At 43.5% G+C, this 17,415-nt stretch overlaps 1 protein-coding gene across 2 annotated transcripts; it reads right to left on the bottom strand.

Annotated features, from left to right (window-relative positions):
• Positions 1–808: 808 nt before the first annotated feature.
• On the bottom strand, positions 809–5,286 carry adipoqa (adiponectin, C1Q and collagen domain containing, a). Of its 2 annotated transcripts, none has more exons than XM_031796619.1 (5): positions 4,956–5,286; positions 4,649–4,854; positions 4,367–4,447; positions 4,062–4,139; positions 809–3,725 (listed from the first exon to the last, which is right to left on the bottom strand). In XM_031796619.1, the coding sequence occupies exons 1-5, from the start codon at positions 5,140–5,142 to the stop codon at positions 3,603–3,605; spliced, it is 675 nt and encodes a 224-aa protein (XP_031652479.1). In that variant the 5' UTR covers positions 5,143–5,286; the 3' UTR covers positions 809–3,602. The 2 variants fall into 2 exon arrangements, with proteins under 2 accessions (XP_031652479.1, XP_031652478.1); XM_031796618.1 differs by having other exon boundaries at positions 4,062–4,202; positions 4,956–5,285.
• Between the last annotated feature and the right edge of the window lie 12,129 nt (positions 5,287–17,415).

Consider the following 17,415-nt stretch of genomic DNA (forward strand, 5'->3'; position numbering starts at 1 on the left):
TATTATATACTGACCCCTATAGGCTAGCAGTGGTAATATTATATACTGACCCCTATAGGCTAGCAGTGGTAATATTATCTACTGACCCCTATAGGCTAACAGTGGTAATATTATCTACTGACCCCTATAGGCTAACAGTGGTAATATTATCTACTGACCCCTATAGGCTAACAGTGGTAATATTATCAACTGACCCCTACAGCCCAACAGTGGTAATATTATCTACTGAACCCTACAGCCCAACAGTGGTAATATTATCTACTGACCCCTATAGCCCAACAGTGGTAATATTATCTACTGACCCCTATAGGCTAACAGTGGTAATGTTATCTACTGACCCCTATAGGCTAACAGTGGTAATATCTACTGACCCCTATAGGCTAACAGTGGTCATATTATCTACTGACCCCTATAGGTGGTAATATTATCTACTACTGACCCCTATAGGCTAACAGTGGTAATATTATCTACTGACCCCTATAGGCTAACAGTGGTAATATCTACTGACCCCTATAGGCTAACAGTGGTCATATTATCTACTGACCCCTATAGGCTATAGGGGTCCCCCTATACACATATAAACAATTATGGTACTTTAAACATTAATGTTGACTAATTTTAAATACAACAGGAGTGGATGAGTGCACACTTTGGGGAGAAGAGTGCAGAGTGAATGAACAAAGAGAAGGGGGAGAAGTTAAAATGATTTTTAAAAATATCCCTCTCCCCTTTCCTGCCATGCACCTGATCCCTCCCCCAACTAACCCACCTCGCTCCCCAACTCACAGAAAGACAAGAAAAAACCCAGTTTGAAACATCAATACAACTTTATTGATCCAAGAGCACTCTGACTCAGTAACAACAGCTGTGAGCCCAGAGTAAACCCACTCACACAGCTTCTCTTTTTGTGTGTGCATGTTCATGTGTATGTGACAGCCTGTGGCAGGTGACCTTTATCATTACAGAACTAAGATGATTATAAATATAGATTACAGCTACACACACACTGGCCCTTTTGGCTGGAGGCCAGCTGTACACACTCAGGGACAGGAGGAGAGGAGAGTCTGGATTGGACATACAGGGGAAGGGAGGGAAAGAGAAAGGAAACAGAGTGAGAAAGAGAGGGGGGAAAATAGAGAGAGAGAGGACTTTTACTTTTAGTATTTAATACAGCGTATCTCAGAGAACAGGGGATAGGTAGAGATGGTAGAGGTGGGGGATAGGTGGTCGTGGGGGATAGGTAGAGATGGTAGAGGTGGGGGATAGGTGGTCGTGGGGGATAGGTAGAGATGGTAGAGGTGGGGGATAGGTGGTCGTGGGGGATAGGTAGAGATGGTAGAGGTGGGGGATAGGTGGTCGTGGGGGATAGGTAGAGATGGTAGAGGTGGGGGATAGGTGGTCGTGGGGGATAGGTAGAGATGGTAGAGGTGGGGGATAGGTGGTCGTGGGGGATAGGTAGAGATGGTAGAGGTGGGGGATAGGTGGTCGTGGGGGATAGGTAGAGATGGTAGAGGTGGGGGATAGGTGGTCGTGGGGGATAGGTAGAGATGGTAGAGGTGGGGGATAGGTGGTCGTGGGGGATAGTAGAGGTGGGTGATAGGTAGAGAGGTGGGGGATAGGTAGAGGTGGGGATAGTAGAGGTGGGGGATAGTAGAGGTGGGTGATAGGTAGAGAGGTGGGGGATAGGTGGTGGTGGGGGATAGTAGAGGTGGGTGATAGGTAGAGAGGTGGGGGATAGGTAGAGGTGGGGATAGTAGAGGTGGGGGATAGGTAGAAGTGGGGGATAGGTAGAGGTGGGGGATAGGTAGAGGTGGGGGATAGGTAGAAGTGGGGGATAGTAGAGGTGGGGGATAGGTAGAAGTGGGGGATAGGTAGAGGTGGGGGATAGGTAGAAGTGGGGGATAGTAGAGGTGGGGGATAGGTATAGAGCTGTGGGATAGGGGGAGAGGAGGGGGATCGGTAGAGGTGGTGGTTAGCGAGAGAGGTGGGGGATAGGTAGAGGTGGGGGATAGGGAGAGAGGTGGGGGATAGGTAGAGGTGGGGAATAGGTAGATGTGGGGGATAGGGAAAGGTGGGGGTTAGGGAGAGAGGTGGGGGATAGGGAGAGAGGAGGGGGATAGGTAGAGATTGGGTATAGGGAGAGAGGTGTGGGATAGATAGAGGTGGGGGTTAGGGAGAGGTGGGGGATAGGGATAGAGGTGGGGGAGGTGGGGGATAGGGAGAGAGTTGGGGGATAGGGAGAGAGGTGGGGGATAGGGATAGAGGTGGGGGATAGGGAGAGAAGTAAAGGTGGGGAATAGGGAAAGGTGGGGGTTAGGGAGAGAGGTGGGGGATAGATAGAGGTCGGGGTTAGGGAAAGGTGGGGGATAGGGAGAGAGGTGGGGGATAGGTAGAGGTGGGGAATAGGTAGAGGTGGGGGATAGGGAAAGGTGGGGGTTAGGAAGAGAGGTGGGGGTTAGGGTGAAAGGTGGGGGTTAGGGAGAAAGGTGGGGATTAGGGAGAGAGGTGGGGGATAGGTAGAAGTGGGGGATAGGGAGAGGTGGGGGATAGGTAGAAGTGGGGGATAGGAAGGAGGTGGGGGATAGGTAGAAGTGGGGGATAGTAGAGGTGGGGGATAGGTAGAGGTGGGGGATAGGTAGAAGTGGGGGATAGGTAGAGGTGGGGAATAGGTAGATGTGGGGGATAGGGAAAGGTGGGGGTTAGGGTGAGAGGTGGGGGATAGGGAGAGAGGAGGGGGATAGGTAGAGATTGGGGATAGGGAGAGAGGTGTGGGATAGATAGAGGTGGGGGTTAGGGAGAGGTGGGGGATAGGGATAGAGGTGGGGGAGGTGGGGGATAGGGAGAGAGTTGGGGGATAGGGAGAGAGGTGGGGGATAGGAATAGAGGTGGGGGATAGGGAGAGAAGTAGAGGTGGGGAATAGGGAAAGGTGGGGGTTAGGGAGAGAGGTGGGGGATAGATAGAGGTCGGGGTTAGGGAAAGGTGGGGGATAGGGAGAGAGGTGGGGGATAGGTAGAGGTGGGGAATAGGTAGAGGTGGGGGATAGGGAAAGGTGGGGGTTAGGGAGAAAGGTGGGGATTAAGGAGAGAGGTGGGGGATAGGGAGAGAGCTGGTGGATAGGGAGAGAGGTGGGGGATAGGCAGAGGTGGGGGATAGGGAGAGAAGGTGGGGATAGGGAGAGAAGGTGGGGATAGGGAGAGAGGTGGGGGATAGGTAGAGGTGGGGGATAGGTAGAGGTGGGGGATAAGGAGAGAGGTGGGGGATTAGGAGAGAGGTGGGGGATAGGGAAAGGTGGGGGATAGGTAGAAGTGGGGGATAGGTAGAGGTGGGGAATAGGTAGAGGTGGGGGATAGGGAAAGGTGGGGGTTAGGAAGAGAGGAGAGAGGTGGGGGATAAGGAGAGAGGTAGGGGATAGGGAGAGAGGTGGGGGATAAGGAGAGTGGTGGGGGATAAGGAGAGAGGTGGGGATAGGTAGAGGTGGGGGATAGGGAGAGAGGTGGGGGGAAAAGGGATGTGATGGAAAACAAGCAGCTGCTGCTGTAAGTAGGTATGGTGGAGCAGATTGTCCAATCGGCTGCCGGGTAGGCACAGCTAAAGCAGGAAGTCAGCGTCGGCGGTTGTCCAATGGGCTGCTAGGTAGGCGTGGCTGAATCAGAAAGCCAGTAAAGGTGGAGTCGTTGTTGATGTCAGCGTAAATTCCAACTTCTTCCTGTTCCGCACCATACACCTGTAGACAGAGGGATATTATATTATTACTTCATTATATTAATGAAGTAATAAGTTAGTGACTTGTGGTGACTTTGTCAGAGGAGTAAAAGGTCCAATTCTAATGCAAACATACAATATCTAATAGCAGCCATAGGAAATTCACCAGTTTGGTAAAATAGTTCTGTTTGCCTGATTCAGCCATATTGACTTTTTCAACCAGACTTTAGAACTCTAAATAATAAAGAACTAAAGGAACTAAAGGAACTAAAGGAACTAAAGGAACTAAAGGAACTAAAGGAACTAAAGGAAAAAAGACCCCTTCATTGTTTCTTTGAATTGGCAGCGTATGACTCACCTGCAGCCATACCTGGTCTCCAGATGAGAGGTTTAGGACCGCCCCTCCAGAGGACTGGTCCAGGTCAGAGGTCAGGAACTGGTCCAGAGTCAGCGACATGACACGGCCGTTACGGTACAGCCCCACCTTACACCCCTGACCCTAAACAACACACACCGCTACTGTACAGCCCACCTTACACCCCGGACTCTAAACAAAGTTTACAGTAATGTACTGTTTAAACCAAAGTTTTTTTGAAATTTACAGTAAGATATTGTACCTTTTAGTACAGTAACTTACCATTACAGGATTTGTTTGTGTGTTACCTGTACAGTGAGGTGGAAGGTGAAGTAGTACACTCCGGGGATAAAACAGCGGAACTTCCCTGAGATGTCATCATAGTGATGCTGCACGGACAGACAGACAGACAGACAGACAGACAGACAGACAGACAGACAGACAGACAGACAGACAGACAGACAGACAGACAGACAGACAGACAGACAGACAGACAGACAGACAGACAGACAGACAGACAGGATATAGTGAAGCTGGAAAGAATAATCGATATTTGATATTTGCTCTGACATCACACAAACACACAGTACCTGTTCGTTGTAGAAGATCTTGGTGAAGTGAAGGGGTGTGTCTGTCGTGGTAGTGGGTGTGGTTAGTCCCACGCTGAAGGCAGAGCGATACAGGAAGGAACTCTCGCCCCTCTGCCCCTGCAGCCCTGGGGCCCCCGGGAAACCCCGTCGTCCCTGGAATCCGTCCTCCCCAACTTCCCCCACCTCTCCCCTCTCACCTCGCACACCTAGTGAGGACAGGAGAAAGCGCATGACATGGACGGAGAGAGTGATTGAGAGAAAGTTTGAGAATCTATATGTTGACTGTTGATTCCCTGATGTGTTCTACCTGGAAGTCCAGTGTCTCCTGTCTCTCCCTGGCGTCCCTCTCTCCCATCTCTCCCATCCTGCCCGTCCAGACCAGGAGTCCCAGGAACACCTCCCATCCAATGGCCGCACCCCTCCTGAACTCCGACCTCTGACCCATACCCCTCTGCCAGCACACACAACAGCAACATCCAGCTCATTGTTACCATGGTGACCTGACCTCTGATCTGTGACCTCTGAGACTGCACGAAGCAGGGAATCGCTGAAGAGACGTAGTGGAGAGAGAGTAGAAGAGAGTGATACAAATCTATCTCGTCCTTGTGTGTCTGAGCATGTGTGTGCCTGTGTGAATTGCGCTCCTATATTTATCTCTGACTGCGTGTGACTCCGGCTGGTGACAAAGTCATACTCCCCAAATGACATGCCAGAAACCCCCCCCCCCCCCCCCCCCCCCCACACACACACACACACACGGTGATCCTCTACCTCCCTCTTGTGGCCAGGGCAATATTTTAGTATGATACAGTAGGCTAGTATCCATGTTGACTGAGAGAAAAAGGGAGGGAGGGAGGGAGGGAGGGAGGGAGAGAGAGAGAGAGAGAGAGAGAGAGAGAGAGAGAGAGAGAGAGAGAGAGAGAGAGAGAGAGAGAGAGAGAGCGCGAGAGAGAGAGAGCGCAAGAGAGAGAGAGCGCGAGAGAGAGAGAGCACGAGAGAGAGAGAGCACGAGAGAGAGAGATAGATAGATAGATAGATAGATAGATAGATAGATAGATAGATAGATAGATAGATAATAGATAGATAGAGAAACAGAGGTCAGCACTACAGATAGAGTCCATTTCCACTGTGTGTGGCAGTGGGTACTTGCAGAGAAGAGCTGTGTGTGTGCAGAAGATCAGAAAAAAACACCTGTCTCTCTGCCTCTCTCTCTCTCTTTATTCATACCTCTCTGCTTCTGAAAAAAAACATATCCCTACATGAAGTATTAAGCAACTAATAATTATTATTTTCAAATTAATTTGGTATGAAATGAGTTCACCTACCCCCTCTCCCCACACACAGCTCCATGCACATGCTGTGACCTGTGTATCTGTGTCAAATTAATTCAAATCAAATTTCATTTGTCACATGCTTCATAAACAGCAGGTGTAGACGAACAGTAAAATAAATAATAAATACACAATGAGTAAAGATATACAGGGTATCAGTACTGAGTTGATGTGCAGGGGTACAAAGTAATTGAGGCAAATACAGTATCAGTCGTAATTTTGGACACACCTACTCATTCAAGGGTTTTTCTTTATTTGTACAATTTTCTACATTGTAGAATAATAGTGAAGATATCCAAACTATGAAATAACACATATGGAATCATGTAGTAACCAGAAAAGTGGTAAACACATCAAAATATATTTTATATTTGAGATTCTTCAAAGTAGCCACCCTTTGCCTTGATGACAGCTTTGCGCACTATTGTCATTCTCTCAACCAGCTTCACCTGGAATGCTTTTCCAACAGTCTTGAAGGAGTTCCCACATATGCTGAGCACATGTTGGCTGCTTTTCATTCACTCTGTGGTCCAACTCATCCCAAACCATCTCAATTGGGTTGAGGTCAGGTGATTGTGGAGGCCAGGTCATCTGATGCAGCACTCAATCACTCTCCTTCTTGGTCAAATAGCCCTTACACAGCCTGGAGGTGTGTTGAGTCATTGTCCTGTTGAAAAACTAAAGATAGTCCCACTAAGCACAAACCAGATGGGATGGCGTATCGCTGCAGAATGCCGTGGTAGCCAGTTTCATCATAGCGCTTGATGGTTTTTGTGCCTGCACTTGAAGAAACTTTAAAAGTTCTTGAAATTTTCCACATTGACTGACTTTCATGTCTTAAAGTAATTATGGACTGTTGTTTCTCTTTGCTTATTTGAGCTGTTCTTGCCTTAATTTGGAATTGGTCTTTTACCAAATCTTCTGTATACCACCCCTACCATGTCACAACACAACTGATTGTCTCAAAGGCATTAAAAAGGAAAGAAATTCCACAAATGAACTTTTAACAAGGCACACCTATTAATTGAAATGTATTCCAGGTGACTACCTCATGAAGCTAATTGAGAGAATGCCAAGAGTGTGCAAAGCTGTCATCAAGGCAAAGGGTGGCTACTTTGAAGAATTTCAAATATAAAATATATTTTGATTTGTTTCAAACTTTTTTGGGTTACTACATAATACCATATGTGTTACTTCATAGATTTTATGTCTTCACTATTACTCTATAATGTAGAAAGTAGTGAAAATAAAGAAAAACCCTGGAATGAGTAGGTGTGTCCAAACCTTTGATTGGTACTTTATATATATAACTTTTAAAATGGCTGTGACCTAGGGACAATAATAATGTGACCTAGGGACAATAATAATGTGACCTAGGGACAATAATAATGTGACCTAGGGACAATAATAATGTGACCTAGGGACAATAATAATGTGACCTAGGGACAATAATAATGTGACCTAGGGACAATAATAATGTGACCTAGGGACAATAATAATGTGACCTAGGGACAATAATAATGTGACCTAGGGACAATAATAATGTGACCTAGGGACAATAATAATGTGACCTAGGGACAATAATAATGTGACCTAGGGACAATAATAATGTGACCTAGGGACAATAATAATGTGACCTAGGGACAATATAATGTGACCTAGGGACAATAATAATGTGACCTAGGGACAATAATAATGTGACCTAGGGACAATAATAATGTGACCTAGGGACAATAATAATGTGACCTAGGGACAATAATAATGTGACCTAGGGACAATAATAATGTGACCTAGGGACAATAATAATGTGACCTAGGGACAATAATAATGTGACCTAGGGACAATAATAATGTGACCTAGGGACAATAATAATGTGACCTAGGGACAATAATAGTGACTAGGACAAATAATGTGACCTAGGACAATAATAATGTGACCTAGGGACAATAATAATGTGACCTAGGGACAATAATAATGTGACCTAGGGACAATAATAATGTGACCTAGGGACAATAATAATGTGACCTAGGGACAATAATAATGTGACCTAGGGACAATAATAATGTGACCTAGGGACAATAATAATGTGACCTAGGGACAATAATAATGTGACCTAGGGACAATAATAATGTGACCTAGGGACAATAATAATGTGACCTAGGGACAATAATAATGTGACCTAGGGACAATAATAATGTGACCTAGGGACAATATAATGTGACCTAGGGACAATAATAATGTGACCTAGGGACAATAATAATGTGACCTAGGGACAATAATAATGTGACCTAGGGACAATAATAATGTGACCTAGGGACAATAATAATGTGACCTAGGGACAATAATAATGTGACCTAGGGACAATAATAATGTGACCTAGGGACAATAATAATGTGACCTAGGGACAATAATAATGTGACCTAGGGACAATAATAATGTGACCTAGGGACAATAATAATGTGACCTAGGGACAATAATAATGTGACCTAGGGACAATAATAATGTGACCTAGGGACAATAATAATGTGACCTAGGGACAATAATAATGTGACCTAGGGACAATAATAATGTGACCTAGGGACAATAATAATGTGACCTAGGGACAATAATAATGTGACCTAGGGACAATAATAATGTGACCTAGGGACAATAATAATGTGACCTAGGGACAATAATAATGTGACCTAGGGACAATAATAATGTGACCTAGGGACAATAATAATGTGACCTAGGGACAATAATAATGTGACCTAGGGACAATAATAATGTGACCTAGGGACAATAATAATGTGACCTAGGGACAATAATAATGTGACCTAGGGACAATAATAATGTGACCTAGGGACAATAATAATGTGACCTAGGGACAATAATAATGTGACCTAGGGACAATAATAATGTGACCTAGGGACAATAATAATGTGACCTAGGGACAATAATAATGTGACCTAGGGACAATAATAATGTGACCTAGGGACAATAATAATGTGACCCTAGGGACAATAATAATGTGACCTAGGGACAATAATAATGTGACCTAGGGACAATAATAATGTGACCTAGGGACAATAATAATGTGACCTAGGGACAATAATAATGTGACCTAGGGACAATAATAATGTGACCTAGGGACAATAATAATGTGACCTAGGGACAATAATAATGTGACCTAGGGACAATAATAATGGGACCTAGGACAATAATAATGTGACCTAGGGACAATAATAATGTGACCTAGGGACAATAATAATGTGACCCTAGGGACAATAATAATGTGACCTAGGGACAATAATAATGTGACCTAGGGACAATAATAATGTGACCTAGGACAATAATAATGTGACCTAGGGACAATAATAATGTGACCTAGGGACAATAATAATGTGACCTAGGGACAATAATAATGTGACCTAGGGACAATAATAATGTGACCTAGGACAATAATAATGTGACCTAGGGACAATAATAATGTGACCTAGGGACAATAATAATGTGACCTAGGGACAATAATAATGTGACCCAGGGACAATAATAATGTGACCTAGGGACAATAATAATGTGACCTAGGGACAATAATAATGTGACCTAGGGACAATAATAATGTGACCTAGGGACAATAATAATGTGACCTAGGGACAATAATAATGTGACCTAGGGACAATAATAATGTGACCTAGGGACAATAATAATGTGACCTAGGGACCAATAATAATGTGACCTAGGGACAATAATAACGTGACCTAGGGACAATATAATGTGACCTAGGGACAATAATAATGTGACCTAGGGACAATAATAATGTGACCTAGGGACAATAATAATGTGACCTAGGGACAATAATAATGTGACCTAGGGACAATAATAATGTGACCTAGGGACAATAATAACGTGACCTAGGGACAATAATAATGTGACCTAGGGACAATAATAATGTGACCTAGGGACAATAATAATGTGACCTAGGGACAATAATAATGTGACCTAGGGACAATAATAATGTGACCTAGGGACAATAATAATGTGACCTAGGGACAATAATAACGTGACCTAGGGACAATAATAATGTGACCTAGGGACAATAATAATGTGACCTAGGGACAATAATAATGTGACCTAGGGACAATAATAACGTGACCTAGGGACAATAATAATGTGACCTAGGGACAATAATAACGTGACCTAGGGACAATAATAATGTGACCTAGGGACAATAATAACGTGACCTAGGGACAATAATAATGTGACCTAGGGACAATAATAATGTGACCTAGGGACAATAATAATGTGACCTAGGGACAATAATAATGTGACCTAGGGACAATAATAACGTGACCTAGGGACAATAATAATGTGACCTAGGGACAATAATAATGTGACCTAGGGACAATAATAATGTGACCTAAGGACAATAATAACGTGACCTAGGGACAATAATAACGTGACCTAGGGACAATAATAATGTGACCTAGGGACAATAATAATGTGACCTAGGGACAATAATAATGTGACCTAGGGACAATAATAATGTGACCTAGGGACAATATAATGTGACCTAGGGACAATAATAATGTGACCTAGGGACAATAATAATGTGACCTAGGACAATAATAATGTGACCTAGGGACAATAATAATGTGACCTAGGGACAATAATAATGTGACCTAGGGACAATAATAATGTGACCTAGGACAATAATAATGTGACCTAAGGACAATAATAATGTGACCTAAGGACAATAATAATGTGACCTAGGGACAATAATAATGTGACCTAGGGACAATAATAATGTGACCTAAGGACAATAATAATGTGACCTAGGGACAATAATAATGTGACCTAGGGACAATAATAATGTGACCTAGGGACAATAATAATGTGACCTAGGACAATAATAATGTGACCTAAGGACAATAATAATGTGACCTAGGGACAATAATAATGTGACCTAGGGACAATAATAATGTGACCTAGGGACAATAATAATGTGACCTAGGGACAATAATAATGTGACCTAAGGACAATAATAATGTGACCTAGGGACAATAATAACGTGACCTAGGGACAATAATAATGTGACCTAGGGACAATAATAATGTGACCTAAGGACAATAATAATGTGACCTAGGGACAATAATAATGTGACCTAGGGACAATAATAATGTGACCTAGGGACAATAATAACGTGACCTAAGGACAATAATAATGTGACCTAGGGACAATAATAATGTGACCTAGGGACAATAATAATGTGACCTAGGGACAATAATAATGTGACCTAAGGACAATAATAATGTGACCTAAGGACAATAATAATGTGACCTAGGGACAATAATAATGTGACCTAGGGACAATAATAATGTGACCTAGGGACAATAATAATGTGACCTAAGGACAATAATAATGTGACCTAGGGACAATAATAATGTGACCTAAGGACAATAATAATGTGACCTAGGGACAATAATAATGTGACCTAGGGACAATAATAATGTGACCTAAGGACAATAATAATGTGACCTAGGGACAATAATAATGTGACCTAGGGACAATAATAACGTGACCCAGGGACAATAATAATGTGACCCAGGGACAATGCATTTAATTAAGGCTGTAAGTCGTAGGTAGGTCTAAGTTATTATAGTGATGACCAATCAATTGTTTGCATACTTTGTCATTTCCCTGAATTGTGATTTCTAGTGATAGCAATCGACCACCGTTCAACGTTTAACTGCTTAATTTCATCACCACACTCTTGAGTTAGGTTTTTAATAAAGTCTGTGGGTTAGGCTAGTGAAATACTGCACTAAAACCTAATATAATATAATGATGACATCACACTCACATTCAAAGCGATGAGGAGAGATAGGGAAAGAAAACCTTTCCTCTTTCCCTCCTTCCCTTCTCTCCAATCCTTTCTTCTCTTCTCATTTCCTCTTCTCTCTTCTGTAAGAAGCTGTACAGACTTCTCTTCTTCTCTCTGGGAGAAAAACATTAAAATATAATTGCACAAAATATTGCTTCAAGTGATATTATTATTAAATGTTTAACACTGTACCAAATCCCTATGGAAACAGGGTCAGAGAACCCATCAATAATCCTTATAACAACAAAATTCACTGAATATGCAGACTCTTTTGGCAACAAAATATAATTAAAAACCTAATCAAATAATATGTTCTCTGCCAAAAAACACTGTGTCTCTATGATATGTTCCTGCATAGCTGAAAGACACAATTCATTTATGAAGCTAATAGCAAATAAAAACACAAGCTTGTGCTGTTTCTGTTGCTTGGTGTAATTACTTTGCTGTGGCATAGCTAATGTGTTTATGAATTAAATCTTATCTTGTATTTTTTTGTTTGTAAGGGGCTGGTGTGCTGATTCCCTATCGCTGACATGCTAGCATGCTAATTATTAATTCAACCACAAAGCAAATTGTTATTTGTCTCATTGCTAGCATGCTACTTCTATATTCAAATCCAATACAAACAGGCTAATGCTTGTCTCATGGCTACCATGCTAATTCTCCATTCAACCCCTACACTAACAGGCTAATACTTCGCTACCATTCAAACACAATACAAACAGGCTAATTCTTGTCTCTTATGTGGCATGCTAATTCTCCATTCCAACTCAATAAGAAATCCTAGACCTACGGCAGCCACAGTTACTAGGGTCTGGAATTAATGACGGATTCTCTTGGTAATTTTTTAAAAGAATGAAAAAAAATCTGGGGAGGATCCTCTTCAGACAGTTAACTCTCCCAATAAATCACGAGGCAAACACCTCCAAACATCGCAATTCAAAACCAAAGTTTGCAGGCAAAACCTTTGCATTGGTTTTAGGGAAGGTAGTTTACGCAAACTAGTCACTTTGTATCCGGGGAATGTTTACACTATGGCCACAAGCGGATAAGGCAGTGATGTAAGAAAGTCGGATGACCCAACTCTGCCCTTTCCTCTATACCTAACTAGTGTTGTATGCATATGTCACAGGAAGTTGGTGGGGGAGAACGAGCTCGTGATAATGACTGGAGCGGAATTAGTGGAATGGTTTCAAATACATCAAACACATGGTTTGAAGGTGTTGATGCCATTCCATTTGCTCTGTTCTGGACATTATTATGACCCGTCCTCCCCCCAGCAGCCTCCTGTGGACATTGTAAATTGGAATATTGGAACATTGCGGGAGGCAACCCGTCTGTCTGAGAGACTGCTTTGAAGTTGCTCATAGCCACAGATCTAGTATCAGCTTATGCACAGTTCAAATGCAGAATTTATGGCGAGTTGAACTGAATAGATTTTAAGAGCGAGCTAGTATGGTTGAGAGCTTTGCTTGATGAACGGGTTGGTTTTGTACAACCGCTCTCAACGCTGCAGACTTCCTGGTTGGTTTTGGGTCGAATTCAGGCATAACAGCGACATGTTTTATATATATATCGTTCATTTATTCAGATGAGGCAAAAATAAATAAATAAGATACACAGCCTAACCAACATATGATGCTAATCCCAAAGAGAAAAAATACTCACATAGATGAGTGTGCTATCACCTAAGGAAGAGGGACACACACACACACAACCCTAACCCTAGCTTCATGTCCACATCCCAGCTCAAACCTAACCTTGGTTAATCCTTCTTCTATCCTACTTTTGTATTTGGACCTGTAAGGTGCTGGAGTTCAGGTCCGCTTTGTTCTCTCCCTTTGACCCAATATGCAGGAGCCTGACTCCGGTTAGCTCCTGCTCAACTTAACCACCCGGGGGTAGCTCCTGCTCAACTTAACCACCCGGGGGTAGCTCCTGCTCAACTTAACCACCCGGGGGTAGCTCCTGCTCAACTTAACCACCCGGGGGTAGCTCCTGCTCAACTTAACCACTGGTCTGTCTAATCTGTGTGTAACATCTATGATCCCGATACATATTGAATTAACCTCTAAACGCAACAATCTGATCAGAACCTTCCTAAGCTCATCAGATCTCCTTGTTCCCTATACTCGCTATAATATTGTGAGTATTAAGAATTCTGTGCAGTTTTGTGTACAGACAACATTGGCCTCTGTCTCTATCTCTCTCTCTCCCACACCTGCTGTCTCGACCTCTGGATGCTCGGCTATGAAAAGCCAACTGACATTTACTCCTGAGGTGCTGACCTGCTGCACCCTCTACAACCACTGTGATTATTATTTGTCCCTGATGGTCATCTATGAATGTTTGAACATCTTGAAGAACGATCTGGCCTTAATGACCATGTACTCTTATAATCTCCACCCGGCACAGCCAGAAGAGGACTGGTTCCTCTCTAGTTATGTTCCTAGATTTCTGCCTTTCTAGGGAGTTTTTCCAAGCCACCGTGCTTCTACACCTGCATTGCTTGCTGTTTGGGGTTTTAGGCTGGGTTTCTGTACAGCACTTTGTGACATCTGCTGACATAAAAAGGGCTTTATAAATACATTTGATTGAAATTTGATTGATTGATTGTCCATTCACACACACCATTACACACATCTATCACAATCAAACACAGTGACACGCACTGAGAACTGAAACACCAGAGGACTGTCCCTGCTGACTGGACTGTCCCTGCTGACTGGACTGTCCCTGTTGACTGGACTGTCCCTGTTGACTGGACTGTTCCTATTGACTGAACTGTCCCTGCTGACTGGACTGTCCCTATTGACTGGACTGTCCCTGCTGACTGGACTGTCTCTGCTGATTGGACTGTCCCTGTTGACTGGACTGTCCCTGTTGACTGGACTGTCCCTATTGACTGGACTGTCCCTGCTGACTGGACTGTCTCTGCTGATTGGACTGTCCCTGCTGACTGGACTGTCCCTGCTGGCTAGACTGTCCTACTGACAAGGAATAGTAAGTACAAAGAGGAAGTGAGAGATGAGAGGGAGGTATAGTGAAAGGGAGAGAGAAAGAGAGACAGAGACAGAAGGAAAGAGAAAGACAAAGACAGAGGGAGAGAGCAGGTGTTTGATGAGGACAGAAGAGTTCAGTCGTTAATCTCACTGCTGAATGACTATTCTGTCTGTTACTCATCACTCTGTGTGTGTGTTCCTCAGCCCTGAGTTGCATTTCATCTGTGTGTCTGTCAGCCCCATTAACTCTTCCCCTCTCTCTCCTTCTTCCCTCCTCCACTCCTCACATCTACCCCTCCCCTCCTACACTCATCACTTCTTCTACTCTCCTACCCCCTCTCTCCTTCCCAATCTCTTCTCTCACCTTCCCCCTTCCCCCTCTCTTCTCTCTCCTCTCCCCTACCCCCTCTCTTGTCTCACCTCTCCCCCTCTCATCTCTCCCCTACCCCCCCTCTTCTCTCACCTCTCGCCTACCCCCTCTCTTCTCTCTCCTCTCCCCCCTCTTCTCTCTCCTCTCCCCTACCCCTCTTCTCTCCCCTCTCCCCCCTCTTCTCTCTCCTCTCCCCCCTCTTCTCTCTCCTCTCCCCCCTCTTCTCTCTCCTCTCCCCCTCTTCTCTCTTCTCTCTCCTCTCCCCTACCCCTCTCTTCTCTCTCCTCTCCCCCCTCTTCTCTCTTCTCTCCCCTACCCCCTCTGTTGTCTCTCCTCTCTCTTCCCCTCTCTCCTTCCCCATCTCTTCTCTCACCTCTCCCCTACCCCTCTCTTCTCTCTCCTCTCCCCCCTCTTCTCTCTCCTCTCCCCTACCCATCTCTTCTCTCTCCTCTCCCCCTCTTCTCTCTCCTCTCCCCTACCCCCTCTGTTGTCTCTCCTCTCCCCTTCCCCATCTCTTCTCTAACCACCTGACCCCATTGTTTTCTGTCCAGGTCAAGGATGAGTAACAGTCTCATCTTTCTTTCAATCTAGCTCCTTTCTTCTTCTACTCTGTCTCTTTTCATTGTCCCTTTCTCTCCTTTTTTATCCCCTCTCTCTCTCTTTCTCTCTTTCTCCTCTCTATCACTCTCCCTCATTATCCTCTCTCTTTCTCTCTTCATCCTCTTGTTAGGTTTGTTCCTTTCCTCTTTGTCAATCATCATTGGCTCATTGGTGAAATTAGCATTATGACAATATCTTTAATAAAATCATTCCAAAGCCTTTATTAATTCAATTGCAGACATAAGTTGACAAACAGGAACACAGCACAAATGTTGCTGAGTAAGTTCTGCATCAAACAAAAGGTCTCAAGGTGTTTTATTAAACCGAAGTCCCGCCTTAATGATGTCACTGACTACGTCATTACCTTTTTACTCCTGAGAACAAAACCCTGCATCCATAGCTATACAAACATAGAGTTTCAGTGTTTATCTAAAAGCTAGGCAATAAATGTCCCCTCCACAAAGCTGATTTATTGTGGAATGTCTGCGTAGTCTCTTATCTTCCACACTCCCCTGCAGAGTTCTGTCTCAGTCACACATTATAAGAGAGAGAAAGAGCAAACAGCTGTGGAACAATTCTAAAACTATATAATGAATATATATATTGTTAATCTTTTTTAATTTGTTTTATTTCACCTTTATTTAACCAGGTAGGCAAGTTGAGAACAAGTTCTCCTTTACAACTGCGACCTGGCCAAGATAAAGCAAAGCAGTTCGACACATACAACGACACAGAGTTACACATGGAGTAAAAACAAACATACAGTCAATAATATAGTATAAACAAGTCTATATATGATGTGAGCAAATGAGGTGAGATAAGGGAGGTAACGGCAAAAAAAGGCCATGGTGGCAAAGTAAATACAATATAACAAGTAAAACACTAGATTTGCAGTGGAAGAATGTGCAAAGTAGCGATAGAAATAATGGGGTGCAAAGGAGCAAAATAATTAAATAAATAAATACATACAGTAGGTAGGGGGAGAGGTAGTTGTTTGGGCTAAATTATAGGTGGGCTATGTACAGGTGCAGTAATCTGTGAGCTGCTCTGACAGTTGGTGCTTAAAGATAGTGAGGGAGATAAGTGTTTCCAGTTTCAGAGATTTTTGTAGTTCGTTCCAGTCATTGGCAGCAGAGAACTGGAAGGAGAGGCAGCCAATTCTGTAGTCTAGGACCCTATAAATGTAAGGAGGGAGGGGTCTTATAACCCATCCCCTTCTATTAATATAACATAAGCATAACCAATCATTGTAATACATCAAACATTTGTACAGCCCCAAATCATGACCCCTAGGTGAATCCTGACACACTCTCTCCCTCTTTATTGTCTCTCTTTCTCTCTCTCCCTCATTATCCTGCCTCTCTTTCTCTCTCTCCCTCTTTGTCTATTATGTCTTGTTTCTTTGTTCTGTCACATGTGCACATGTTCCAAGACAAGCGGGGAAACCAGAATAGAATACAGAGTTGATCCAAAAACCTGTTTATTATAAAATATCAGACATGTTGGGTTACAGATCTGTTCTCCTGTAGTCAACATTACCCTACAACCACTTGACTGTCAGTTTATAGCACTACCACTGAGCAAGAGCCAACACACACATG

This window comes from Oncorhynchus kisutch, linkage group LG18, assembly GCF_002021735.2.
Source record: "Oncorhynchus kisutch isolate 150728-3 linkage group LG18, Okis_V2, whole genome shotgun sequence".
NCBI lineage: Eukaryota > Metazoa > Chordata > Actinopteri > Salmoniformes > Salmonidae > Oncorhynchus > Oncorhynchus kisutch.

Bases quoted from the DNA above. Each gene is read 5' to 3' on its own strand.
- adipoqa (XM_031796618.1), bottom strand. From the start codon at position 5,142: ATGGTAACAATGAGCTGGATGTTGCTGTTGTGTGTGCTGGCAGAGGGG. The intron at 4,855-4,955 runs GTAGAACACATC...TGTCCTCACTAG, and splicing joins AGGAGACACTGGACTTCCAG to GTGTGCGAGGTGAGAGGGGA. The intron at 3,726-4,061 runs GTGAGTCATACG...CTCTGTCTACAG, and splicing joins GAGACCAGGTATGGCTGCAG to GTGTATGGTGCGGAACAGGA.